This window comes from Phasianus colchicus, chromosome 32 (assembly GCF_987193195.1).
Source record: "Phasianus colchicus chromosome 32, bPhaCol1.hap1.1, whole genome shotgun sequence".
Taxonomy (NCBI): domain Eukaryota; kingdom Metazoa; phylum Chordata; class Aves; order Galliformes; family Phasianidae; genus Phasianus; species Phasianus colchicus.
The window spans coordinates 75,877-103,088 of NC_143467.1; the positions used below are offsets into that span (position 1 = coordinate 75,877).

The 27,212-nt window shown below is 52.4% G+C and overlaps 3 protein-coding genes and 1 long non-coding RNA gene across 6 annotated transcripts; 3 read left to right on the forward strand and 1 right to left on the reverse strand.

Moving 5' to 3' along the window:
• The first annotated feature begins 492 nt into the window (after positions 1 to 492).
• Positions 493 to 2,661, forward strand: LOC149913942 (zinc finger protein 621-like). 2 transcript variants are annotated; one of them, XM_090128177.1, is made up of 4 exons: positions 493 to 516; positions 701 to 827; positions 1,418 to 1,528; positions 1,627 to 2,661. In XM_090128177.1, the coding sequence occupies exons 1-4, from the start codon at positions 493 to 495 to the stop codon at positions 2,217 to 2,219; spliced, it is 855 nt and encodes a 284-aa protein (XP_089984303.1). In that variant the 3' UTR covers positions 2,220 to 2,661. The 2 variants fall into 2 exon arrangements, 1 of the variants encoding a protein (XP_089984303.1); XR_016460775.1 differs by lacking the exon at positions 493 to 516 and having other exon boundaries at positions 786 to 827; positions 1,415 to 1,528; positions 1,630 to 1,714.
• Positions 2,662 to 4,966: 2,305 nt separating this feature from the next.
• Positions 4,967 to 6,837, forward strand: LOC149913943 (uncharacterized). Its single transcript, XM_090128175.1, has one exon. It carries the CDS (start codon positions 5,506 to 5,508, stop codon positions 6,493 to 6,495), a length of 990 nt encoding a protein of 329 aa, XP_089984301.1. The 5' UTR covers positions 4,967 to 5,505; the 3' UTR covers positions 6,496 to 6,837.
• Positions 6,838 to 14,646: 7,809 nt separating this feature from the next.
• Positions 14,647 to 19,583, reverse strand: LOC149913944 (uncharacterized). 2 transcript variants are annotated; one of them, XR_016460777.1, is made up of 4 exons: positions 17,754 to 19,583; positions 17,391 to 17,504; positions 16,415 to 16,471; positions 14,647 to 14,858 (listed from the first exon to the last, which is right to left on the reverse strand). It is a non-coding gene; the product is annotated as an uncharacterized LOC149913944 (long non-coding RNA). The 2 variants fall into 2 exon arrangements; XR_016460776.1 differs by lacking the exon at positions 14,647 to 14,858 and having other exon boundaries at positions 16,106 to 16,471.
• A 5,390-nt stretch (positions 19,584 to 24,973) lies between these two features.
• Positions 24,974 to 27,212, forward strand: LOC149913945 (uncharacterized). Its single transcript, XM_090128178.1, has 6 exons — positions 24,974 to 25,040; positions 25,518 to 25,580; positions 25,832 to 25,918; positions 26,208 to 26,546; positions 26,853 to 26,929; positions 27,051 to 27,212. Exons 3-6 carry the CDS (start codon positions 25,891 to 25,893, stop codon positions 27,105 to 27,107), a joined length of 501 nt encoding a protein of 166 aa, XP_089984304.1. The 5' UTR covers positions 24,974 to 25,040; positions 25,518 to 25,580; positions 25,832 to 25,890; the 3' UTR covers positions 27,108 to 27,212.

Below are 27,212 nucleotides of genomic sequence, written 5' to 3' on the forward strand. Positions count from 1 at the left end.
AGCAAGGTGTCTTGACATCAAGCTGAGAGGGATCTCTGTACAGGTGTGACCTCAAGAGACATCCCTGATTGTGGGGAGCTCCTGTTGTGCACCCAATGCTGTGCAGGAGGGCTCAAGGGGCGCTTGGGCTGCTCCCTGTTTAGGGGTAAGATGACTGACTCATTGCTCTGCATTGCCTTTAGGCATACAGTTCATGTACCCTCAGCTGTTGAACCGGGTGTCAGTGCTTTCTGCCCCCCAGTTTGAGTCAGCTGTGTGATTTGTAATCAGCTGTAGCTAGAGTGCTGCCCGTGCTGTTGCTGCTTGTGTTCCTGTGCAAGGCCTGCTGTGCCATCCCCCAGGCAGTGTCCTGCAGATGGGCTGTGGAGGGCTGGGCTGGGGCAGGGACTGCTGCGTTCTGTCACAGCTCCCCTGCCATTTCTCTTGTCCCTGCAGGCTCCAGTTCGACTTTTCCTTCCGGCCGTGATCATCTCACCTGCAGGAGAGCAGCAGATGGCCGCAGCACATCCGTATCAGGTAGGGGCTGGGGGCAGCAGGCAGGAGAGGGCGAGGGGCGAGGGATGCGAATGCCGGGGGAGAGGGAGGTGCCCTCATGCAGCACGTGTGTGCTGGGGCCAGAGAAGCGGCTGGGACGGGAGTTTGTGTCCTGTGCGAGCTGCTTCCCTGGGCTGTTCCCAGCAAGGAGCCTCTTTGCTTGCAGGAGCCCGTGAGCTTTGCGCAGGTGGCCGTGTATTTCAGCAGGGAGGAGTGGGCGCTGCTGGACCCTGCGCAGCGAGCACTCTACCGGGACGTGATGCTGGAGACGTACCAGTGCGTGGCCTCGCTGGGTGAGGGCTTTGCTGCCTTTCCTCCTCGTTAGGGCACCTTTGGCTGTGCAGAATGAGCCTCTGCAGGCAGGGCCTAGAATAATAGCTGTGCAGTTACATATTGATAACAACGACAGCAACAAAGGAAACACTGAGAAGCGTGAGTTTCAGGAGGGATTACCATGCACGGCAGACTCATAAACGCCCCAGGGTCGGTGCTGGCATGCAGGCATCATCCAGGAGGGAGAAAACCAGCCCTTCTGTCAGTGCGCTGCACGGTGCTACCAGCTCCGGCTCATACATGACTCCCTGGTTACTCCTTTACCATGTAGGATTTTGCATTCAGTTGCCATAGACATTTTGATGCCTTGGTCATTGATATATTTTCAGAAAAGAAACAGGCCGTTCACAATTTAATTTTAAAGAAAACATTCCTTCATAATTTTCAGAGTTGTGAAAGCATTCTTTGCTCGAAAGGAAGCTGTGGGCCAGTATCATTCAGGCCCAAAGTGTGGTTTCTCCCTGGAGAGGGACAGAGAGTGCAGCTGTTGAACAGGCACTGTGCCAGAAGGATGGAAATGTTCTCATCTCCCCTGTTTCTCTCGTAGAAGCTCCACTTGCAGCCCCCAGACCCGTGGTGATCTCCCTGCTTGAAGGAGGAGAAGAGCCCTGGATCCCAGATGTGCATAGCCCTGAGGCCGTGCCAGGAGACCTCAGCCCAGGTGAGGTGGTGGAGGGAAGAGGTTTGGGGCAGGAAGAGCCATCTCTGTGTTTTATTTTGGGCACTGTGTGCTATTTCTGGATTTCCTCTTTCATCCAGCAGGAATCGGGATTACAGAGGTATTGGAGGATCAGCAGGAAAGTGGTGTGGCTGAAAGGCGATGCAGTAGTGCCTGTGTGGAAGAAATCAGAAGGGATGTCCAAGGAGGCCTGGAGCAAGGTCAGGGTGAGCACATCAAGAAGTCACAGGGAAAGTGTCTGCGAAAGACATCAAGGAGCCCACTGGACTTCAACATAGGTCAAGAGGAGTTTGAAGAACCCAGGAGCAAGGTTGTGTGCCAGAAGAAAAAGCAGAATCCATGCACCGAGTGTGGAAATAGCTTTGAAAAAGATTCCAGCATCATTAACCACCAGTGCATACGCTCAACAAAGAGTCCATACAAGTGCTCTGACTGTGGGAAGAGCTTCAGAAGCAGTTCCTATCTCATCTACCACCAGCGCTTCCACACAGGAGAGAGACCCTACAAGTGTCCTGAGTGTGGGAAGAGTTTCAAAAGCAGTTCTGAATTGAAGCAACACCAGCGCATCCACACAGGGGAGAGACCTTTTCAGTGTCCTGAGCGTGGGAAGAGCTATAAACGCAGGTCTAGTCTCAACATCCACCAGCACATCCACAGCGCACGCAGGCTGTAGAAGCATCTCAAGACGCTGGGAACCTTCAAAAGCAGTTGCAGTCTCGTTACCTACCAGCACAGCCACACAAGGTACAGAGCCTGCAGACACATGAACGTGGGAAGAGCTTCAGCCAGAGCCCCAGCTTGGTGACCAACTATGGCTTTGTGTGGTGATGGACCTTACAAATCCCTTGAGTCGAGGAAGAGCTCTGTGGCCAAACTGAATCCTCTTTTCCTTCTTTCCATGAGAATTATGCGTATTGCTCTCCTCCAGCTGCAGTTGCTTTGTTGAGTGGTCATACAAAGCAGAGTCCAGGGTGGGATGTGTCACAGCCACAGGAAATCCTCTGCCAGGTGGCACATTTCTGCCAGGGCTGTGTGCAAGGAGAGTCACCTCTTACCTTCCCTGTAGAAACTCCTCTGCTGTGGGGCAGCAGGTGAGGACCCAAAGGAGACCTCAGCTGGCCGATATGTCATCAGGAAGGAAGAAATCCTGTCTGCAGGGTGTTTGGGAAGAGCTTCGTCTGGACCTCTACCGTCAGTAGTCCCCAGAGAAGCAACCAGGGGAGTCCCTGTGAGTGCCTTGACTGCAGGAAGAGGTCTGTCCAGAGCTGGGAGCTCAACTGGGAGCACACCAGTGTATCCACGTGAGGAACCCTACAAATGTGCAGCCTGCAAGAAGAGCTTTGGCCACAGCTGGAACCTGCTGAGGTTCCGGAGTGTCTGCACTTGGGTGAAGTCCAATCCGTGCCTGCACCAGTGAGTTCACGTGGCTGGAAGCCTTAGAACTGCCTTGAGTGTGAGAAGGGCCTTGTGCAGAGGGCAGAGCTCCTCGCTGGCCCTGCAGGTGGTGTTTCTGGTGCATCACTGGCACCCTCTGCAGAAGGGACTTAAGCCAGGAGCTTCAGATGGCCTTTCCTTGCTGCCCTAAGCAGTTCTCTCACCATGCCCGCTTTCCTCTTCTGCTCTTCCTGCCAGCAGCTTTTTGATGCCATTTCCTAAGGAGAAGCGGCAGTGTAGGGATGTTCTGTGTGTCTGTGCATGTGTTGCTCTCAGTGATCTGTGAGTGCTCTGATGAATCTGGGAGAAGGGTCAGGAGAGCAGTAATGTGATTCTTGGAGGTTTTCTGAGAACCATTTGTAGTGGAAAGGGAAGGGGGTGAATAAAGTAGCTGAGTTGTTCTGAAGCTTTCTTCACTGTAGTCTTGTTTTTGTTCTGAAAACAAATGTCAGCACGTGGAATGAAGAGAGGGAAAGGTGCAAGCAGGATTTGGTTTTGGTGCCTCCTCCAGCCCAGTGCTTGCTTTTGGGGAGGCATTTCTTTCACACAGCCCCATCATCCTTCCTAACCGTGCTGCACATTGGTTCTGCTGCTCTTCTCAAATGCTTTAATCAGCTGGTCAGAGCAGCTGTATGACGCCAAGCCTTGTTTGTCTGCAATAAAACTCCAAAAAGCTGAGTTTGTTCTTCCTCAGTGCACCATCCCAAGTTTCTGGAGGTGGTGGGAGCAGAAGGCAATGCAAACCCACGCGGTGCACAAGCTGCTCATCCCCAGAGCACAGAGATATCAGAGTGCTCTCCAGTGCGTGCCTGCCTTGCAAGTGATCCCTTTTGAGCTTGAAGGTTTTTGCTTTGTGTCATGGTTTTATGTTTTTTTGATTTTCAATATTTCACATCAAAACATCACGTACTGGAATTAAAGTGTTAATGCTCCAATTCCAGGTACCTGTCCCTATACATTATGGAAGTCATGGGATCTGGCCCTTCTGGGTGGGGCAGTCTCTTACTGCCTGGCAGTGGGTGCTGGAGGTGCTTTCCCAGCCGTTCCAAGCTTTTCAGGTTTGACTCGGTCTCGGGAACTCTCTCTTATATCTTATTTGATTTATTAGTCTCAATTTCAATCAGATTGTATTATGTTGTGTTATCTTACCTTCCGATATCATAGTTAGTAAAATAAGTTTACCTCCATAGATTGTTGCCGCTGTTTTTTTTTCCTCCCTTCCTTCCTTCCATTTTTGTGGGGCCAGGCGGGGGGTAGGGGGGGAGTGGGGAGGGCAGGGGCCGACTGCCCCCTGTCACGGGCATAAATTGATCTACTTAACTCTGTGACAGATTTTGGTGGAGAATGCGGGCATAGCTGCTTTTTAGCTCTTAGAAAGAATCTCGCTCTCTGCTCTTAGAGAGCTTTGTTAGGGAGCATTATCAGTAGTTCAGGTTTTTGTGCTGGAAAAACTTGACCTTGAAAGTCCAGGCGTACTGCCAGTATTCTGGGATATTTGTAAACTTTGAGCACTGCTTAGTCTGGGTAGTGCCTTTTTTCCTTTCCGCCCTCTCTTGTTAGCTTCAATTCATTAACCCCTTTTGAGCAGAAGCCAGCGGTGAACCCACTCTATCGTGGGAGCGCTGTGTAAGGGATTAAAAGCTATGGTGTTACTCGCAACCTATTGGCCAATCATCAATGTCATAATCACTTGTTGTGGAATTGTGTTCATATATAACAACATAAGGGCACTGATGGAGACGCCTGTATGGTACCTATATTGGTACCTCTATGCAATGTGGTATGATATGAATTTTGACACTTGCATCCCAGATGGAATGGCTAATTTTACAAACCACACGATGTTCAAACCAGTTTCCAGGCTTTCCTCTCGGTTTATGAGATGTTTTTCCAATGCTGAGTTAATTCTCATGCTTGTGGGCGTATCAGTCCTGTTCATATCAGTTTCTCTGAATGTATTCCAGTACAGGAATAGTAAGCAGAAGGAGTCTCCTCCAAAACCAGAGAATGCTGACTGGCAGGGAATATGGAGAGGTTTAGGAAAAATCTTAGAAGCATGGGGACCCGCAATGTCATGGGATTTCACTCTTGAGCACCTGTGGGATCCCCAGAAACTTAGCCAGTATTTGAGTCAGGGACGGTGCGGCTTATGTAAATCTAAGGAGGTACAACTTATTTGGGGTTTGGCTTGTGCTTACTGTGCCCTATATAATACTGTTTTGGAGAGAGAGAGTTTCCGAGCTGAGGTTCAAGCCAAAGGGGAGAATCTCCAAGTCAAATCTGATCAATTACAGGAGACACCAGTAACAATATCAGTTGCCCCTGTGGAGGGCAAGAAATGGAAATGAGTGTCCTCACGTCTAGAATGGAAAAAAGAAGAAGCGGAGGAGGAGGTGGAGGAAGATCCAGGTGAGGGGCCCTCCTCGGAACCACCATCATCAAGAAAGGCAAAAGGAAAAACAAAGAGACATGCAGAAGAGAGTGATGAAGAGGAAGTCTCTATTACTACTCATCGGCCTCTGAAGATGACTGAAATCCAAGGCTCAGGAAAGGAGTTTACACGGCGCCCAAATGAAACTCTCGTTTCCTGGTTGCTTCACTGTTGGGACGGCGGGGCCAGTAGCTTGTCTCTAGATGGTAACGAAGCTCGCCAACTAGGAGCCATTGAAAGAGATCCAGCTATTGACAGAGGAATTAGTCGATGTTTGGATGGGGCTGCCTCCCTCTGGGAACGAATGTTAATAGCTGTGAAGGAAAGGTACTCCTTCAGAGACGGCTTGAAGCCTGTGATGAAAAGGTGGGATACAGTTGAAAAGGGTATCCAGTATTTGAGGGAAACAGCTGTGGTGGAAATGCTGTATGACCCTAACTTTGTTCTTAACGACCCACACCAAGACCACGATCCTGAGAAAGTGAGGACAACGCCTGAAATATGGCAGAAACTCATAACAACAGCACCAGACAGATACGCTGCTACACTAATGGCAGCATCTGACAGATACCAGGACCAACAGAGAAGACCCTTAGTTTTTGAATTGATTCTTACGCTCCAAAGCTATGAACAACAGCTACCCCCAACTCACGCCTCCATCACCGCCATCTCACAAATGACGGAGCAACTGAATGAAATGCGAGAGCAAGTGTCTTCACTGATGAATCGTGACAAACCTGTAGAAGTATATGAAACGCTTGATGAAGATCACAATAGTCAAAAGAGTCTACTGAAGGAGATGAAGGAGCTGATGAAACTAATGCGGATCCAACTAACTAAAGACAATGAACCCTCCTTCTCAGGTGCACCATCAAAAATCTCAGCTGTTAGAGGCAAGCGCTCTCCAGCTCCAGGAAGGAATCCTACATCGCGACTTGCCTTGTGGCGTTACTTACGTGAGCATGGAGAAGACATGAGGAAGTGGCACGACCAAGCTACTCATGTACTACGAGCACGGGTGAGAGAATTACAAAGCAGATCAACCGCCAGTGCAGTTGCTCTGGTTACCACAGGTAATGAATAGAGGGGCCCTGCCCTCAGTCAAGGGGGGAAAGAGATAATAGAGTTTATTGGACTGTGTGGATCCGATGGCCTGGCACATCAGAACCACTGAAATATAAGGCATTGGTGGATACCGGTACAGTGCACTCTGATGCCCTCGAGTCATGAAGGGACAGAATCAATCCATGTTTCTGGAGTGACTGGGGGCTCTCAAGAATTGACTGTGTTGGAGGCCGAGATAAGCCTCACTGGTAGGAACTGGCAAAAGCACCCTATTGTGACTGGTCCAGGGGCTCCATGTATACTTGGTATTGATTACCTCAGAAGGGGATACTTTAAGGATCCCAAAGGGTATCGATGGGCCTTTGGAATAGTTGCTGTAGACACAAACAACATTAAGCAGCTGTCTGTTTTGCCTTGCCTGTCAGAAGATCCGTCTGTTGTGGGACTGCTACAGGTAAAAGAGCAACAGGTACCAATTGCTACAAAAACGGTGCACAGATGGCAGTACCGCACCAACAGGGATTCCTTGCTCCCCATTCATAAGTTGATTTGTCAACTAGAGAGTCAGGGAGTGATCAGCAAAACTCACTCGCCTTTTAACAGCCCCATATGGCCAGTGTGTAAAGCCAGTGGAGAATGGAGGCTGACGGTGGACTGCCGTGGCCTGAATGAGGTCACACCCCCACTGAGTGCTGCTGTGCCGGACATGTTAGAACTCCAGTATGAACTGGAATCAAAAGCAGCCAAATGGTATGCTACCATTGACATTGCTAATGCCTTTTTCTCCATTCCTTTGGCCAAAGAATGTAGGCCACAGTTCACTTTCACCTGGAGGGGTGTTTAGTATACTTGGAACCGTTTGCCCCAGGGGTGGAAACACAGCCCGACCATCTGCCATGGGTTGATCCAAACTGCATTGGAACAGGGCAGTGCTCCTGAGCACTTGCAGTACATTGATGACATCGTTGTGTGGGGCGATACAGCAGCAGAAGTCTTCACAAAAGGAGAGCAAATAATCAGATTCTTCTGTGTGCTGGTTTTGCTATTAAGCAGAGCAGAGTGAAAGGACCTGCTCAGGAGATTCAGTTCCTAGGTATAAAGTGGCAAGATGGCCGTCGTCACATCCCGACAGATGCGATCAACAAAATCACCGCTATGTTTCCACCCACTAGTAAGAAAGAGACACAATCTTCTTTGGGTGTAGTGAGCTTTTGGAGAATGCATGTTCCAAACTACAGCTTCATTGTAAGCCCCCTTTATCATGTGACGCGAATGAAGAATGAGTTTACATGGGGCCCTGAGCAGCAGCACGCTTTTGAACAGATTAAACAGGAGATAGCCCGTGCCGTGGCCTTAGGGCCAGTACGGACAGGGCAGGATACAAAGAACATCCTCTACACTGCTGCTGGAGAGAAAGGTCCCACTTGGAGTTTGTGGCAGAGAGCCTCAGGAGAGACCCGAGGCCAACCCCTGGGATTCTGGAGTCGGGCCTACAAGGGGTCGGAAGAGGGCTACACGCCAACTGAAAAGGAGATCTTAGCCGCGTATGAGGGGGTTCGGGCTGCTTCTGAAGTGGTCGGTACTGAAACACAGCTCCTTCTGGCACCTCGACTGCCAGTGCTGAACTGGATGTTTAAAGGAAAGGTTCCCCCCACCCATCACGCAACTGATGCCACTTGGAGTAAGTGGATTGCGTTGATTATGCAGTGAGCGCGGATGGGGAACCTCAGCCATCCAGGGATCCTAGAGGTCGTCATGGACTGGCCTGAAGGTAAAAAGTTTGGAACATCACCAGCAGAAGTATCACGAGCTAAAGAGGCCCCACCATACAACGAATTACCAGAAAATGAAAGAAAGTATGCCCTGTTCACTGATGGATCGTGTCGTATTGTGGGAAAGCATCGCAGATGGAAATCTGCTGTGTGGAGCCCCACAGGACGAGTTGCAGAGGCCACTGAAGGGAAAGGAGAATCAAGCCAATTTGCAGAGGTAAAGACTGTCCAACTGGCCTTAGATGTTGCTGAACGGGAGAGGTGGCCAATGCTTTATCTTTACACTGAGTCATGGATGGTGGCAAATGCTTTGTGGGGGTGGTTACAGCAGTAGAAGCAAAATAACTGGCAAAGAAGGGGTAAACCTATTTGGGCTGCTGAACTGTGGAAAGATATTGCTGCCCAAACAAAGAATATGGTCGTGAAGGTGCGCCATGTAGATGCTCATGTGCCCAAGAGTCGGGCTACTGAAGAACAGCAAAATAACCACCAGGTGGACCGAGCTGCCAAAATTGAGGTGGCTCAGATAGACCTGGACTGGCAGAACAAGGGTGAATTATTTCTAGCTCGGTGGGCTCATGAGACCTCGGGCCATCAGGGGAGAGATGCAACATATAAGTGGGCTAGAGACCGAGGGGTGGACTTAACTGTGGATGCTATTGCACAGGTTATTCATGACTGTGAAACATGTGCCATAATCAAACAAGCCAAGAGGATGAAACCACTCTGGGAGGAAGGGCGATGGCAAAAGTATAAATATGGAGAGGCATGGCAGGTTGATTCTATCACCTTGCCACGATCTCGCAGTGGTAAGTGTTATGTGCTCACCATGGTGGAGGCAACCACAGGGTGCCTTGTAACATATGCAGTACCCCATGCTACCGCCCGAAACACCGCATTGGGTCTTGAGAAACAAGTCCTGTGGCGACATGGCACCCCAGAAAGAATTGAGTCAGATAATGGGACTCATTTCAAAAATTCTCTTGTAAATACTTGGGCCAAAGATCATGGCATTGAGTGGATTTACCATATTCCCTATCATGCACCAGCCTCTGGTAAAATCGAACGATACAATGGGTTGTTAAAAACAATGCTGAAAGCAATGGGTGGCGGAACATTTAAGCACTGGGAGAAGCATTTGGCAGAAGCCACCTGGTTAGTCAATACCTGAGGATCCATCAATCGTGATGGTCCTACCCAATCCAGCTCCCTACATACCGTAGAGGGAGATAAGGTCCCTGTAGTACATGTAAAGAGCATGTTGGGAAAAGCAGTTTGGGTTCTTCCAGCTTCTGGAAAGGGCAAACCTCTCCGCCATACTGTTCTTGCCCAGGGACCTGGGTCCACTTGGTGGGTAATGCAGAAAAATGGGGATGTTCAATGTGTACCACAAGGAAACTTGATGCTGGGGGAGTGCAGACAGTAATTCTATGTATACGTATATAGACGTGTGTGTGTGATGCATTTTTAATCATTTTGTTTGTTTGTGTATGTATGTGTATATATATATATTAAGCATGATATAGTGATGTAGAATAAGGGGTGGAATGTCATGGTTTTATGTTTTTTTGATTTTCAATATTCCACATCAAAACATCACGTACTGGAATTAAAGTGTTAATGCTCCAATTCCAGGTACCTGTCCCTATACATTATGGAAGTCATGGGATCTGGCCCTTCTGGGTGGGGCAGTCTCTTACTGCCTGGCAGTGGGTGCTGGAGGTGCTTTCCCAGCCGTTCCAAGCTTTTCAGGTTTGACTCAGTCTCAGGAACTCTCTCTCATATCTTATTTGATTTATTAGTCTAAATTTCAATCAGATTGTATTATGTTGTGTTATCTTGCATTCCGATATCATAGTTAGTAAAATAAGTTTACCTCCATAGATTGTTGCCGCTGTTTTTTTTCCCCCCTTCCTTCCTTCCCATTTTGTGGGGCCAGGCGGGGAGTGGGGAGGGCAGGGGCCGACTGCCCCCTGTCACGGGCATAAATTGATCTATTTAACTCCGTGACACAACGCAGATAATAAACACGATGAAAATGAACTTTTTACCTGTCGAGGTGGTGATGGGGCAAAGGGGAATGGTTTTAACGTAAAGGGGGGAGATTTGGATTAGATGTCAGGGATGTTCATCACAGAGGGAGCTGAGGCCTGGCACTGCTGCCCAGAGAGGACGTGGGTGCCCAGGTCCCATTGCAATGAATGGAGACACAGGGAGGGACGTGGCTGATGACACTCAAACTCCCGGTGGCATCGCAGGGCTGCGGTGCTTTGACTCCGGGAAGCCACCAAACTCCCACCTGCTGGCTGTCTCCCTTCACACATCCGCCTGTCACAAAGCACAGGGGCTGGAAGGGATCTCTGGAGATGAGCGCAGTACAACCTCCCCCAGAGCAGCTTCCCTGCAGCGCTTGCACAGGAGAGTCTGCCTTGAGCTGGGAAGCCCAGAACTGACCCAGCGCTCCACACGAGCCCAGTGCTTTCTGCGGCCCTCAAGAGCTTCCCAGGGCCACCAGTCCTGCCCAGTGCCCCCACGTCAACGCACCCGATGCTCAGTACGTGACCATCTCCTTTCCCCAGGCACAAAACGAGGCGACGGGGGCACTGGCAGCAGCAGGGAGGAGGAGCTGGGGGAGCCGCAGCTCTGGGCTCTCTGCAACCACCCCAACATCCCCCAGCTGCTGGATGCGCCCTATGGGACGGGCACCTCTGGGTGTGCGCTGCGTGCACGTGCTCTGCAGCCTGCCTAGTGCAAGCAGGGGGAAGCAGCGCGGTGCCGGCAGCACTGCGGGGAAACCTGCTGTGCTGCAGCGTGAGCCTCCGGTCCTGCTGCTGGGCACCGCCGGGCGCAGCCTGGCTCCGTCCTCTCCGCACCTCCCTGCAGGGACCGATGGCCGCGCCCGGGATCCCCCCGAGCCTTCTCTTCTGCCGGCTGAGCCGCCCCAGCTCTCCCAGAATCCCAGCCCAGCCATTTCCCACGCGGTGCTGAGGAGCGGAGGGGATTTGGGGGGACGAACCGGGCTGGTGGTTGCAGTCCTACGACTCTGCCCTCCGTGCTGCCCCGTCCTTCCCCAGAGCTGGGCTCTGGGGTTATTGGAGCGGCAGAAATGACTGCACACAGAAGTGCGGAAAAATGAACGCTAAACTTTTAATCATTTCACATACAGAGCAATAAGCAGAGAAATGACCACATTCCCAACCAGCTCACATCCTAACGATCGTTCCCCCCTCACAGCTTCCCTCCTCGGGGCCAACACGAAGCGGCTCCATGTCGGCTCCGTACAGCTCCGGGAGCTCCGCACGGGGACAGGCAGGGATATGGAAAACGGCACCTGGGGACTGCAGCTGCGGGGCAGCAGCTCAGCACGGCGCTGCCGATGACTCGAGCAAAGCAAGAACCAAAGGCGCCCGCCTGATTCTCCGCCGGGCTCGAACGCGTCTCGATCCGTGGGACCGGTTCCTCTCTTTCGGGGCTGCCCGGCTCAGCCAGGAGCTGCTCCTGCACACCGGGCGGGTCCCGCTGCTCGTGCTCAGCCGCCGCTTCTCACAGCCCGGCAGCGCCCTGCATTCCCTATCGTGCACAGCCTCGGGGAAAGCCAAGCCGTACAGCGGACTGTTAACAGCTACACCGAGAGCAATGGCTGCCGAGACATTCAGCTGCTGGGACGCACGTGTAGGAAAAGCTGCCCGGTTAGTCGCTGCTCGGGGATCTGCCAGCAGTGCTGGTCCTGCCCAACCAAACCTCCTGCACACCGCAGAAGTCAAATGGAAAAACGGCGCCCGCTGCCATTCACTGACCCTTGTCAGAACAGCTTTGCACAGGAATGGAAAGCTGGCAAGAGAAGAGGTGTGTGTTCTGAGAGCCAGGGCTGTCCGGCTCATCCCGGAGTTCTAACAGGAAACACAAGGCAGAGCTCTCGGCTCTCTGTTCCTTCTTGCAAGGTTGCTGCCCTTCAAAGTGCGCTGTGGATGGGCAGCACGGCGACAGCCCAAGGATGGCAGCAGGAGATGCAGCACAGCCCTCTCCAGCAGCAAGGTGCATTGATTCCTCTTGCTAGTTCTTGAAGTAGGAGGCGTGTTTGGCTTCCAAAGCCAGTGGCTTGATAGCATGTTTTGAAGGCTCTGGTGCTCTTCCTCTGTTACTCACATCCTAAGGCAGTGATGGAGTTCCCTTGCTCTGTAGGAATGGTTCCTGTGCAAGGCCACGGTCGTCTGCCTGTAACAGATTCTGAAGGCGATGGTTTTGTGCCTGCAGTTTTGGAGTTGGCTTTGTAATGGCAACTGCGCCCTGCTAACGTGCAGCTCCTTCTGACACAGGCAGGAGGCAGGCAGCAGTACTGCAGCTCCTCTGGCAGCTTTGCAGCTACGTCAGGAAGCAGAAGAGGTGGACTGGAAAGAAGCACTCAGCTCCTGGGACGTTCCCCTGTTCTTCCCCTAGCTGTCCTCTTGCCTCACCCCAGATCCCCTTGCATTCCTGTAGGTGTCCCTTCCCTCCCCCTGGCTGCCCCTTGCCTTCCCCAACGTAACCCTTTACCTAGCCATGACAGCCCACATATAATTTCCTCAGAGCCTCAATAGCTCCCTCAATATTTCCCCGGCAAGACCCCTGTAGGCACCCCAGAGCCCCCCCCAGAGCCCCTTAATGACCTCCTCAGACCTGGAACTCCTCCCCCATAGCTGGCCCCAAACCTCACAGACCTCCATAGTTCCCCCAATGGACTCCCACTGAACCCCCTTATTTCCTCCTTCAGACCTCCCTTACCACCTCCAGGGCCCATTAGCCATCTCACAGACGCCCACAGCCCCCGACAAGGACCCCCATCACTATTCCAGGACCCCCACAACCCACCTGGGGCTCCTCCTCACCCCCTTCTCCCTCCAGATCCCATACAACTGAACTATACTGGGGCAGGGGCGGCTGCTGCAGGAGAGGAATGCAGAGCTGGCGCAGGTGTAGGGCACAGATGGGGGTGGAAGTGATGTGGGGGGCATGGGGAAAAGGGGTGCACAGGAACATGGGAGCATTTGGGGAGGATATGGGGATACGGGCCACAGGCTGCAAGAGCAGAGTGCTGCTCAGGAGAAGGCAACGTGTGAGGTAAAGGTGGCACATACGGGCTTTTGTGGTCACCTTGGGTTATGGCTCATGGGGTTATGGCTCAGGGCCACACCTTCGGGCCACAGGGCCCCCCGTCCCCTCTCCAGAAGAATTAAAAGCACTCCACCACCACCCCACACCCCCCTTTTTACCTCAACCCACTCCCCACATCCTCACGTTCCCCCTGTGTCCCTATACAACCCCATATCCCAGTGTCTCACTTGCAGCCCTGTGGGATAAACAAAGTCATTACCTTGCTAACGTGTAAAAAAGCTTAGCAGTAAGTTGAGCCAGACACAAACACACACGAGACGCCTGACTCCTACATGTAACCAGTTGTTTTTGCGCGGGTATAAAAGGTTGTGAGCACCTACAATAAAGGTCCTTCGTTCTGCACCAGCAAGGGAGTCTGCGCCTCTCTCGCCACACCAGCAAGGGAGCTCGGAGCCCTCTTGCCACAAAGAAGAGAGGAGAGGAGAGAAACGATAGAGCAGAACAAAGAAAAAGGGAAGAGAGGAGCTTTTAAGGGGAAGAACAGAAGAGGGAGGAGCAAGAGGGGAGGAGAAAGAGGTAAGAAGAGCAGATCTAAAAAGGACAAGAGAAAAAGAGAGGGCGGGGAGAACAGAGGGAACAGCAAAAGAGGGAAGGGCAAATGGAAGAAGAAAGGAAGGAATGGGGCAGAGAAAAGAGGGAGAAGAGTGCAGAAAAAAAAAAGGAGAGGAGAGAACGAGAAAAAGCCACAGCAAACTGAGTTACTGAGAAAAGAAAAAAAGAAGGAATACGAATAATTTTTAAGTTCTACCAAAGTCAAATTCTTACTAAGACAGATTTTTTTTTTTTTTTTTTTTTGCAGTATTTGCATCTTCTGGACAATTTAAGAATATTCAGGAACATTTTAAGTACGTTTTTGTAACGTCTGTTTCATCTCAGCTGCTCTAAAATGCCCAACAGGTGTCGGGGGGGATCATCTCCTTAAAGGCACTCAGAAAATCCCACTTTTTGTGTCTAACATCGACAAGTTTACCTTCATGAAGGAGTAGAGAGACTTCCCATACATGGTCAGGAATTCTCTTCTGATACCCAGTATATCAATTCCGGAGCGGGACACCACCGCTCTGATCAGAGTGTTGTCATCTGCACCCAGGCCCTGGAAAGCAAAGCAGCCACATGCAGCTAACAGAGAACCTGCTGGAGAATCACCCATAGACACAAAGGTCTCAGTGCTCAGTCTTGTGCAGGAGCTGCTCTTAATTAGAGCATTTTTGCATAATGGAGCGATCCATTAGCAGCTTGCTCCTGACTATTACCCTGATGTGCAGAAAAGCCTGAGCTGCCCTAGAAAAGCCAGTTTCCTGGCTGGCTGCAGCTTCCATCTCACGACTGCCACAATGCTGCTGACTCAAGCATGAAAATGCAAGAAAGAAGCAAGCAATCTTACTCCACAATCTGTTTATCTTCATGGATTTATACAGTCTTTCAGCAAAGCACGCAGGCTTGTTTCGCATGCACTTTACTGTAAGGAGAGACAAGAACAAGAGAATTCAGGTCAGGAGAAGCAGGAGCTTTACCACACCGCTGCAGCACTTTCTTGGTGCAAGTGTTTCTTCTGTCAAGATGCAACTCCAGGCCAACAAACAGCAAACGCAGTGCAGGCATCCACAGTCAGTGATGTGCTGTGAGCTGATGTCTCTGTGCCTGCACACAGCAGTATTTGCATGAAGGCTTTCATGCCTCCTGACAGCAAACCTCTGCTGCCAAAGCTCCCTTTGGCCAGGCACACCATACCATACAGCACAATATACATTTCTCATCTGACTGGGTCTGTAAAGCATACAATCGTAGAACTGTTTGGGTTGGAAGGGACCCCTAAGATTATCTAGTTCCAACCCCCCTGCAATAGGCAGGGACACCTCCCTCTACACCAGGGTGCTCCAAGTCCCACCCAGCCTTGCTCTGTGCCCATAAACAAAGACAAACCTGTACATAACAGTCACTCAAGGGAAGACACAGCACCTCTAATCATTTCATTTCTTTGTAGACAACATTTAAAAGCAGAGCGCTCACCTACAGGCAGCAAAGCATCTTCCAGGTCTCCTGCCATCTCAGATTTAATGCTGTTATGTCCTTGTTAACAATGCCTCTGTACAATCAAAAACTAGGGGGAAGAGTCCATGGCGAAAAGTCAAAGAGATTCAAAGGACCGCTTTGCAACAAGCTCTTCATATACTGCATGAACATTCTTTCATCCCTGCAGCACTCTCAGCTAAATCAGGATCGTCCCACAGAAATAATTCATTTTCACTGCTAACAGTCTTGCTAATTGGCCTACCACAGCTAGTACCATTTTCAAGACCTGCTGCTTTGTGCTGCTAATCAAGTTTCTTAGCTCCTCTCCCCCCTGCCCCAATGGCAGTCACACTTCATGATCTCTGCTTTCCATGCTGGAGCTGCAGCCAGTTGGACTTAGGTTTCTCAAGTCCCTTTCAGTCTCAGGAGGGAATAAAACAGCCTGAATGGAATGGATGCAATGGGGCTCTCTCTAGGACACCTGCTGCCTCAGAAGAGTTCACATCTACTGGACAGCTACAGAGCTCCTACAAAAGCATCACACACAAACAAGGAAGGAAAGAAAAACCCAGGACACTGTGCAGGGGTCCTACCTCTCACTAGGTGATACCTGTTCCGTGTACAGAGGATGGACATAAACTGCACCTCATCTGTTCCCCACTTCTTCTCCCCCGCTTCATACAGGCACTTCAAGACATTAGGGGTGACAAAGTAAGGCTCATGGAGAAGACTGGGCGTACAGGAGATCTTAAATCCCTTGCAGCTAGAGCACTGCTGGCGCATACTTGTCTAGATCACGGATATTTTCCAACAAGTACCTACCAGGCACGGCAACCCACAGCCAAAATCTCATTGCCCCTGCCAAGTAGCCAGCCTGTCTACAGACCTCTCATTAGAGACTTGCAAACAAGGCTAAAAGCATTATTTCCATTTCACAGGCTGGCTTCTCTTCACCATGCATCACCTGCACAAGAATAGATTGGGAAGCACATTACTACGCACCTGAGCATCTTGCTGAGCATGGGCATCATCCACATACATTCCTTCATCTCTGTTTCCCTACAAAGACACAAGGATAGAAGACTCAGTTCACCAGAGCATCTACTGGAAGCAACTCCTGAGAATTCCCCATTCATGAAAAGCTGCTGGGGATGGATAATGGAGTCCTTCAAAGGGAACACTAGCTTACAAATGAAACGCAGCTCAGATGTACTTTGGGCTTCCTTGTGAAACGAGCAGCAACCCACTTTACTGGGACATTTAAAGAAGAGCCCACAGCACTCATGCACACCCAGAGTCAGAGTTCCCTCCCCGGAGAGGCTGTGTTTGAGGAGCAGGCCATGGGACACACAGGGTGAGAAAAAGCCAGCCTGGAGCTCCTCACCACTGAGTGCAGAGCTGTGCCCACAGCTCTGAAGATTCATCCCCTTCTCCTCTCAGCTTGGCTCACTGTTGCGAGGGACACGAGGACCCTTCGAAACATGGAAGATATGTCAGATACGATGCCATCCTCAAGGGAGCAGCCATATTCCAGCAAGAACACACACACAGCATCCGTTAGGAGCAGGGCCACCACCTGGGTGCTGCCCACATTTGCCAGCTGTAACCTAGCTAAGTACAGAACTGTGCCCAGGGCTCCCAGCAGCACTGCAGCACTCCAGCCATCATCATTAGTGCTACAGCCTCCAATTAAGAAGCGCAGACAGAAGGAAACTGACAAGAGAGCCTTTCGCACTCCTTATTAAGCTTGTAGTTCTCATTAATGCCACAAATCTCTCCATTGGTGCAAGAAGCCAGAATTTCCATCGGGCAACCTTCATCTGCTCCTGCTCCCTAGGGAATCACCAAGGTAAGACTTAAGATACCAGCACCTGCTTGTGATGTGCAACCAGGTTTCTTTAAGAGAGAGAAGACATGCATAACAAAGCAGTAAGTCCTTGGCCAGAACTTAAGCAATACAAAAGGAAGATTTCCAAACCTTCATAGCCCTCCTTAGTTCGTGCACGTCATACATGGTGGTGGGAGTCATCACCCCAATGATCACCCTCTCAAAATTCCCACTCAGCTCCGACTTCAAGTCATCAATCAAATCCTAGAAGGCGAAGAGGAGAAAGGAGTTGGCAGAAGGGACGGCCTTTGAGGACAGAGGAACTGAGCTGTTCAGCACTCCTCTTCAGGCTCCAACCCTCCTTGCATCAACAACTGCTCTGAACTGAACAAGAACAAAACAACCTTGGTCAGGTGAAGTCTCTGCCGACCTTTCTCTTGTAGAGATTGGGTCGTTTTTCACTTTGCGCCCAAGTGACACAACCACGTTCATGCATCTCTGCAGACCACCCACCCTGCCAGTAGTGCTCTTAGAGGTGATCAGAACTTGCTGACGCTGGGAAACATTTAGTTTGGTCAAGACGTCAGTGATGGCATCTTCATCCGTGCCTGCAAGAAACAAATGGAAGCTAGTCAGGATGCTTGCACAAGGATCAGAAGTGCCCTCTGGTCTTGTGCCACCTCCAGTCCCTCACACAGCCGGCTCTCAACAGCTCCAGGACTACATCGATGCACACAAAGCTGCCAGGACCCATGCCACCAGAGCAGCTGCATTTCGGGACACGAAGGGCAGTTCTGTTTCCGCTTTCCAACAATTTTTAGGGCAGCTGTGCAGCAGAGCAGTGCAAGCAGCTATGCTTCCCTCTATCAAACCACCAGAGCAGCCATTCGCAGTGCTGGGGAAAAAATAAAAGTTGACCATGGAGGGAGATCAACTTAGCAAAGCCCTTCATGGCCTTCCTGAGTGCCTGCACTTCTTGCTCAGCACTGAAACTTGAGACCCCCTCGATTGTTGCCTAAGGCCACAAGAAAAGGACTTAGCAAAGGCAGACTGACGCACGCAGAGTTGAACTGGAAAAAAAAAAAGAAGACAAACATAAAAGATGTGAACACAGAGATAGTAAAACTCCACCCACACAACTGATGCTTCTCTCTCACTTCTGTCTCACACGGCAGCCTGTTCTAGTGGGACTTCCCAAGCATATCAGAAAGAAGCCACGGGGGCACAACTGCATGGAGAACATATCTCCATATTGCTGCCCACGGAGTACCTGGTTTCCAGTGAAACAAAAGCTGGACCACCCGGCATCTGTGTTCAGGCCCACCAGGCCTTCTTCCTAGCAGTTCTCCACGTCAATCATAAAGCAATGCGCTCCCATCATAGCCCTAGTCCTGACTTCTCTTGTAGCAGGTAAGGACCAGTATTCTGCACCATTCCTTTTGCTCTGCTCGGCACTGGGGAGGCTGCAGCTGGAGAACAGCGTCCAGCTCTGGGCTCCCAGTACAGGATACAGCTGGACATGCTGGAAAGAATCCAACGCAGGGCTACCAAGATGGTGAAGGGACTGGAACACCTCTGCCATGACAAGAGGCTGAAAGAGGGGGGGCTGCTCAGCCTGGAGAAGGGGAGCTCAGGGGGATCCCACCCACGGCTGTAGAAGTTCTGCACAGAAGTTTGTCCTGATATCCAACCTAAACTTACCCCATGTCTGTGTGTCCTGCGGAACCCCACAGATGTGACAGTGGGCTGCTTCTCAAAGGAAACCAGTGCTCGGCGTCGGGAGTGGAGGAGGAAGCAGCTGATCCTGCCAATAACGCTGCCATCGCGTGTCCCTCCCCGGGACTCCCACACCTTCCTCTCCCCAGCCCGGCTCAGCTCCTCGCAGGCTGCAGACACTGCTGAGGCACTCGCGCTCCAGGCCGTCATCTTCTTCCCGTGCCGCCGGACCGCTCTCTGCAGGGCTGCGCTGAGCTCCTGCTGCTGCACCAGAACCGCAGCTCCCGTGCTGACGGACGGCGGAGCTTCGTGCCGGCACCCACAGCATGCGGCCCCCGGGCTGCTGGCGGCACGGCAGGATGCTCCCCTCCCCGCCTCCCTCCCACCGCCCCTCGGCTCCGGCATCCTCCCGTTATCCGCCTGAGGAAACGAAGGCCCCGCACAGGGCTCTGGACGGGCTGACCGACGGCTGATGCCAACGGAACGACGTTCAACACCGCCACGCGCCGGTCCCGCACTTCGGTCACGACGACCCGAGGCATCTCTGCAGGCCGGGGGCAGAGCGGCTGGAAGGCCGCGCGGAGGAAAAGGATCCGGGGGCGCGGGCCCCGGGGCCCCGGAAGCGGAGCGGGCGCACGGCGCGGGGCCACGCGGGACGCGCGCGGTGATGACGCAATGACGGCGCGACCGCGGGCGCAAACGACCCCGCCGGGAGCGCCCGCCCCGTTCCGCGAGCCGACCAATAGGAGAGCGGGGGAGGCGGGGCCGAGCGCGGGCTCTCCGCCAATGGCGGCCGCGGGATTCCGTGCCGGGAAAGCGGCGCTCCGCCGCCCCGCGTCCTCGCCGCCGCCCGCCCCGCGCCTCGGGGCCCCGTCCGTCCCGCGTCAGAACGGAGCCGTCCTCCGGAGTCGGCGTCGCGGCGGGGCGCCGCCGGCTGAGAACCGGCGGCTGACTGCGAGCGGCGGGACGCCCGGTGTCCGGGAGCGGCTCCTGGCCGAGCCGGGCAGCCCCGAAAGAGAGGGACCGACCCCGCCGATCGAGACGCGTTCGAGCCCGGCAGAATCGGGCGGCCGCCTTCGGTTCCGGCTCGGCTCGGCTCGAACGGTCAGCAGCGCCGTGCTGAGCCGCTGCCCCGCAGGCGGAGGACTCGACTGCCGTTTTCTGTATTCACGTCTGTCCGAGAAGAAAGCTGGCGGCGCTGGCGCTGACCAGGGAGAGGGAGGCCGGGGGCCGGAAAGCTCTCGGGCTGCGGCTCCAGGGCAGGCAGAGGAAGTCACGGCGCCGGTGACATCAGCCGGGCTGCTGGGACCTGCGTGCTGTCACGCTGCGTTTCCGTGACGACGGCGGGCTCTCCCCGAGGAGCCGAGGGCAGCTTTGCTGCTGAGTTCGTTACCCGACGAAGCCCGACGCGGGGGGGCTGGGCAGACAGTCTTGCCAAAGAGGCCCGTGCTACAGCAAGATTGACAGCACGACGCCTTTTGTTCCCCTTGAGCCCTGGCCAGGCTTCGGGGCGAAAACCAAGAGGAGAAAGAGGGCAGCGGCTGTTCCCCCGGACTGCTCCGTACATTGGTTTACTGTGTGCTAGAAAGGCTGGAGCTGCTTGCAGCGGCTCTGGACGCCTCACTCGTGGGATGGATGCATTGCTGTGCAACTTCCCCATGGCTGGGAGAGGTTCTTCAGATCCTCCCTGCAAACGGGGCTCCCCAGTGACTGCGGATCTGGCTGATGGTAAAGTGCTGGGGCAATTGGTCGTGGATCTTTCTTCACCGCTGTGCTCACGTGGCAATGAGTAGGCCCACTGCCTTGCTTATTCCCTTTACTGCTAAGCTTCTCTTTTGGCTATAGATGCTGCCAATATTACTGTTGGTTTTATTTTGTCATAGGCAGTAAAATAAGCCTATCCCAAAGACGTTGGTGTCTTTGTTGCAGCTGTTGAGCCCACTGATTGGCACAACAGCATTAACACATGATGGGCACGTAACTTGGACATCAGGAACGTGACTTCAAAGGCTTCAAAGCATCGGGAATGTCTCCTTTGGAGAGAGACTGAGAGGTTTGGGCTTGTTGAGCCCAGAGAACAGAAGGCTTTGGGGAGACCGTGTGGCTGCCTTTCAGTACACGGGGCCTCACAGATCACCCTTGCTGAGGGTGAGCACTATTCCCTCATCGAGGATATTGATGAAGATGTTGAACAAGACCGGACCCAGCACCGACCCCTGAGGAACACCGCTGGTTACAGGTCTCCAACCGGACTCTGCACCACCAACGACGACCCTCTGCGCTCTGCCAGTCAGCCAGTTCTCAACCCACCTCACTGTCCACTCATCTGTCCACAGTTCCTCAGCTTTGTCATAAGGATGTTGTGGGAGACGGTATCAAATGCCTTGCTGAAATCAAGGTAGACCACATGCACTACATCCACCCAGCCAGTGACAACATCGTAGAAGGCTACCAGGTTGGTCAAGCGTGCCCTCCCCCTGGTGAACCCTTGCTGATTACTCCTGATAACCTCCTTTTCTTCCAGTTGTCTGGAGATGGCATCCAGCACAAGCTGTTCCATCACCTTTCCAGGGACAGAGGTGTGCCCAGATGGCCAAGAGGGCCAACAGCATCTTGCATTAGAAATAGTGTGGCCAGCAGGAGCAGGGAGGGAATCATCCCCCTGTACTCAGCACTGGTGAGGCCACGCATTGAGCACTGTGTTCAGTTTTGGGCCGCTCACTACAAAAAAAGACATTGAGGCCCTGGAACGTGTCCAGAGAAGGGCAACAAAGCTGGTGTGGGGTCCGGAGCACAGGCCTTACGAGGAGCGGCTGAAGGAGTTGGGGTTGTTCAGTCTGGAGAAGAGGAGGCTCAGAGGAGACCTCATTGCAATCTACAACTTCCTGAATGGAGGCTGTGATGAGGAGGGGTTTGGCCTCTTCTCCCAGGCAACAAACAGGACCCAAGGAAATGGCCATAAGTTGTACCAGAGGAGGTTTAGGTTGGACATAAGGAAGAACTTGTTCTCTCAGAGAGCAGCCAGGCACTGGAATGGCTGCCCAGGGAGGTGGTGGAGTCGCCGTCCCTGGCAGTGTTCAAGAGGCATCTGGATTAGGAGTTACAGGATATGGTTTAGTGCTTGTGGCAGCAATGGTGATGGAAGGATGGTTTTTTCTCCTTTCCTTTTTCTTCTTTTCTTCCCTTCCTTTCCTTTTTTTCCTTTTTTGATTTTGTTTTCTGTTTTCCATCTTTTCTTTCCCTCTCCCCTTTTCTTTCCCTCTCCCCTTTTCTTTCCCTCTCCCCTTTTCTTTCCCTCTCCCCTTTTCTTTCCCTCTCCCCTTTTCTTTCCCTCTCCCCTTTTCTTTCCCTCTCCCCTTTTCTTTCCCTCTCCCCTTTTCTTTCCCTCTCCCCTTTTCTTTCCCTCTCCCCTTTTCTATCCCTCTCCCCTTTTCTTTCCCTCTCCCCTTTTCTTTCCCTCTCCCCTTTTCTTTCCCTCTCCCCTTTTCTTTCCGTCTCTTTTCATCTCTTCCCCTTTCTTTCCTTTTTTCATTTCTTTTGATTCATTTTGTTTAGTACTTTCTTACTTTCCATCTTTTAGATTCCTTTCTAAAAGAAAAGATAGAATGGGAGACAATAATTAAAGAAACAAAACCTGTTTTGAAAGCCATGGGGCCGGATGGATTGAACCTTGGGGTGCTGAGGGGGTTGGCAGATGTGGCTGCCAAGCCACTCTCCATCATCCTTCAGCAGTCCTGGCTAATTGGGGATGTGTCCTGGCTGTCCCTGAACGTGTTTAAAGAGCTCTGGATGTGGTGCTCAGGGACATGATTGAGTGGTGGGTTGTTAGAGTTAGGGGAGTATGGTCAGGTTGCGGTTGGACTCGATGATCTTTCAGGTCTTTTCCAACCTGATCCATTCTATGATTCTATGGATTTAACAGCAGCGTTCTTGTGGGAGCTGCATTGAGACTTGCAGTGTCTCTGGGTCCCCAGAATTACTTTCTCCAAGCTGATTCGTAGGTGCTGGCACTTCTTTAAAGCCAAGAGCAGCTGCTGATGGGAGGAAGGTAGTTCAGGCTCATGAGCTCTGCAGCATCTCCCAGGATGGTACCAGAGGAGGCAGGAATGATATTGCAGAAGAAGATGAGAAGCTCCCCAGCAGGAAGCCAGAAACCCTGCGGGAGAGTCGGAGCATGTGTGGATGCCCAGGAGGTAATGCAGCCCCAGTATTTGAGAAGCGCGTGGCCATAGAGCTGCGGCCCAAGAACAGAGCTATTCCGCCTTTGCAGAATAGCTGGCATCCCAAGAAGGACTCGTCTGTCCTTGTAAAAAGCAGGGGGAGGGCACGTCCAAATGCTTGCTGGTTGCTTGGGAGCTCAAATCCTCCAAGCTGGAGGCAGCCTGGGGGTAACATCTCCTTGGTCCGATCGTGCAGCACCTGAGCAAGAACTGGCTGCACGAGGGTCATCTTAATTTCTCTGTTCTTTTACTTAAATAAACCCGTTGGGAGACCGTGGTGTTGGTTTCCTAAAATTTGGATTTGGGAGGTGAGCACGCCCTTTGCTTATGATGGAAGCACAGAAGTGATGCGGGCACTCGCTGAGGTCACAGTCATCGCCGAGGTGGGAGCATTTGTGGCACAGCCGGTGAGCAGAGCTGGTGCTCTGGTGAGCGTGCTGCACGCAGAGACTGAGCTTTCCTTGAGAGATCGCCCTGTGAGAGCCCGTCGGAAGCACCGCTGTGGCGTGTGCGTGAGCTGGGCACAGCTCAGGCTGAGCAGGCCGAGCAGGTAAGCTGGGTTTGGTGCTGGGTGGTTGCCGGGAGGTGTCTCAGCAGGAAAGCTGGGCTGGGGTGGGCACACTGCATCAGCCCTCGTCCCGGCTGGCAGTGAGACAGAGGGAGTTTTCTTCAGGACAGCAACACCAGCCATGTGCTTCAAGGCGCGTAACTATTGAGGAGATGGAGAACGCTTGCTGTCAGAAATCATGGCAGCTGTACAGGAGCTGGGTGTATTTTGGGGACAGTCCTTGTAACCAGCTGGTTTCGAGACATTGCCCTGCCCGAGAGTCTAAACTGCACAGCAGAAGAATGCTGGGAAAATGCTTCTTCCTCACTGTTTTTCACTTGCAGGTTCGTTCCTTAGGGTTCCTTTTTCCTTTCCAAAAGGAGATTTTGGGGATCGAGGCACTTGAAGAGAGAGTGAAGCCAGCTCTTTCCAACAGTGCGGGCAGTCCCTGTGGAGAGGACCCTGGGAACTTGAGCTTCCCCTGAGACGTTCCCCAGCATGTCTCAGCAGGGAGACGGACGCAGTTCCCATCGCTGCTTTGCGCGTGGAAAGGTATGGCTGGGTTTCTTTCGCTTGGGTTTCTCCTTTCTCTGGTTTTGGAGGGGAAGGGGTGGAGCAGGGGGAGCCCTGCTGGTCCTTTGTTAGCTCAGTAAGCGGCTGGGTTGTGCACTTGCAGCAACAGGACAGCATTGCCAGGCTCCTTAACCTGCTGGGGCAGGGTGGGAGCAGAGAGCGGGCACTGCCCTCCTGCCAGCTGCGCCTGGTTATGGTTTGCCAGCTGCCCTGGGTTTCTGCTGAGAAGTTTGTTCTAGCTGCCTGCAGTAGTAAAGGGTGGGGAAGAAATAGTGGTGAAGAGCTAAGGCTGTGTACGGTAATTTTGCATGGGTTGAACTGTGGCACCTGAAGTCACTGTTTCCCTCGGAATAATGCTGGTGTTTGCAGGTGTGTTGGTTTAACCCCCCGAAGTGATGTCTGAGAGCGCCCGTCTTCTCCACCTGAACGATGAGAAAGCTGGATATGCCCAGAAATTCCAGCGCGTGCAGATGTTGTGAATGCGCTCCCAAATGTTTCCGTTAGTGATAACTAACGTCTCAGCACTCTGATACCCATCTCTGGCACCATCTGGAACGCTGCATCTCTTTGCAAACGTTGGGTGCCCGTTTCCATGGCCCTTCCTTTCTTTCTCTCCTCAGAAGCAGCACGGCGCGGTTCCCTGTGTTAGGGAGCAGCACCCAGCAGGCTGCCAGAGATCCAACAGCGCCTTGCAGCGCACAGAGGGACGCGATGGGGACGGACCATCCTTAGCACCACGCAAAAGTGAGTCTCTTCAGTCCTCTGTCATGAAGTATGGAAGAATGCATTTTAAGTATTACTTCTGAGCGGTGCAGCACTGCAGGGATGTCCGGTAACCATGGTGGAAGCATTAGAGAGGCCGACAGCAACAGATGGCAGCAGTGAGACAGAAGTGTGTGTGTAAGTGGTGGTGCTCAGAGCTGAGTGCATTCCCTGTAGGGACAAAAAATCCGTGTCTCGACTTTTGCAGCTGATAGCGTTTTGTGTGCTGACGCAGCTTTGCTCTGCAGCATGCAGAGCTGTCAGGCAGACCAGGGTTCCTCTGCTGCCACCTGAGCGGGAATGAGAGCAGTAGTGCTTTGTGCAAGCGCACTGCAGTTTAAAGATCAGTTTCTGTTCTGGCTGTAGAAGAGTGTCTTTTGGTTTTTGTGGTGGACGTGGGCTAACAGGACAGTGCTGCTCCTGGTGTCTGTGAAATCAACACACAATCTGTTGTTGTAGGGACGGAGCCTGCGCGTCCATGGAATGGTGCTGGGCTTGGGGGGAAACGGAAAGCCTCCCCAGGTAAGAAGCTCTTGTGAGCTGTGGTGTGGGTACCTGCCTCTAAATAGGGCTGCATGAAGGGCTGTGTGGGATGGAGGAGAAAAGAAAGGGCACTGCAGATCTGTGCTGACTGCAGAAATGGCACAGCGTTGTAGCAGCAGAAAGGCCAATTGAAGAAACTACGCTTGAGGAGCAGAAGTTTGTGGTTGGCTGTGCTAAAATGCTCCTCCAAAGAGATGCTCTTCATGTCTTTCTTGTTTCCTTTCTGACAGAAGCTGATGCAAGCAGGCTTGCAGTGAAGCGCAGCCTTGCAGGAAGCCAGGGGAGGAGCATGGAGTGTGGCACAGCCCCCAAGAGAGGTACAGACACACAGCAGCATCTGGGTTTGGTGCACTGTCTTTCTAGTTAGGCTTTCTGTCTGTCCTTTCCTGGGACTGCTGTCGTTGCGTGTTGCTTGAGATCTTAATCCCTGGGGATTACAGTTGCCTTTCCTGTCCCAATTGGAAATGGCCCACAGTTCAGCCAAGATCCCAAGGTCCATTGCTGTGAACACTCGAGAGTTCCTAGCATTGTGGCCCATTTTGCAGACCGAAGGCAGTGTGTGACTCTCTTTTAATCTTGCTGCTTCCCCTTGCTTGATTCGAACAGGGAGAGGTGGTGAGCCAAACGGCAAGATGTACACAAAAGCTCCTCTCCAGGCTCCAGGAGGGCTTCCTGGAACAGCAGGTCCCAGCAGACGGGAAAGACCTTCCCCTGCAGTTGACAACCACTCCCTCTCCAACACCATGGCTGCACGAAAGCGCAAGGGAGTGGAGGAAGAGGAGCAAAAAGCAGAGCTGTGGCCTGCCAAGAAACAAGTGAAGGTGGAGCGCGATGGGGAGAAGGCTCAGAGCCCACATCAGAGCAGAGGCGGTGTGCCAGCTCCAGCAACACACCCTGGGCCTGCCCCAGCACCGACTGAGCAGTTCCGGACCTCAAAGCGAAGAGGTAGGAAGGTGCTGCAGCTGCCCTGGTGAGGTGCTTCCCTTATCAGGTGCATGGAGTTTGCTTAGGATTTGCTTTGCTTTCTCCTTCTCTCTGCGGAGAGGGGAAAAGAGTAGAAGGCTGCCGAGTCCAATGGCAAGGAAGTGCCAGAAAGTGTAACCCTCTCTTTTCCCATGAAATCCATGACGGCCTTCTGCTTGTCCCACTGGAAATACCCTTCCCTGAGAGGCTTCCTAACCTGTTTTCATGTACCCATGTTTCCGCGGTTTTGCTGTTGACAAACTGAATTTCTCTCCTCTTTCTCTATAGCAAGACGACAACGACAAAAAGAGAGGAGAGCAGAAATGAAGAAGGCTGCTCTGAGAGCTGCCGCTGCACGTGCAGAGGTGAGTCCTCGGTGAGCACAGACACGGCTCTTGTTGTTCTCTGTCTGTCAGACGTGAAGGGGATTGTAGAATGCTGGGGGAAGCGGTGTCCTACTTTGACGCTCGCTTTCTTTCTTTCCAGTCCTCCACAATGAACAGCCTTGTGGAGATGATGGAGAAGCTGCAGCTGAAGGACTGAGTGGAGGAGCATCAGAAGGCAGCGGCTTCGTGGCAGCAGCCCAACTTGGCACTCTGGTTGCGGTCCATCAATAAACAATTGGAGCTTTGTATTCACAAAGAGCAC

Coding starts and splice junctions, on each gene's coding strand:
- LOC149913942 (XM_090128177.1), top strand. CDS start 493: ATGGCCGCAGCACATCCGTATCAG. Junction 517..700: donor CCGCAGCACATCCGTATCAG/GTAGGGGCTGGG, acceptor CTTTGCTTGCAG/GAGCCCGTGAGCTTTGCGCA. Junction 828..1,417: donor CCAGTGCGTGGCCTCGCTGG/GTGAGGGCTTTG, acceptor CTCTCGTAGAAG/CTCCACTTGCAGCCCCCAGA.
- LOC149913943 (XM_090128175.1), top strand. CDS start 5,506: ATGACTGAAATCCAAGGCTCAGGAAAGGAGTTTACACGGCGCCCAAAT.
- LOC149913945 (XM_090128178.1), top strand. CDS start 25,891: ATGGAGTGTGGCACAGCCCCCAAGAGAG. Junction 25,919..26,207: donor TGGCACAGCCCCCAAGAGAG/GTACAGACACAC, acceptor TGATTCGAACAG/GGAGAGGTGGTGAGCCAAAC. Junction 26,547..26,852: donor CCGGACCTCAAAGCGAAGAG/GTAGGAAGGTGC, acceptor CTTTCTCTATAG/CAAGACGACAACGACAAAAA.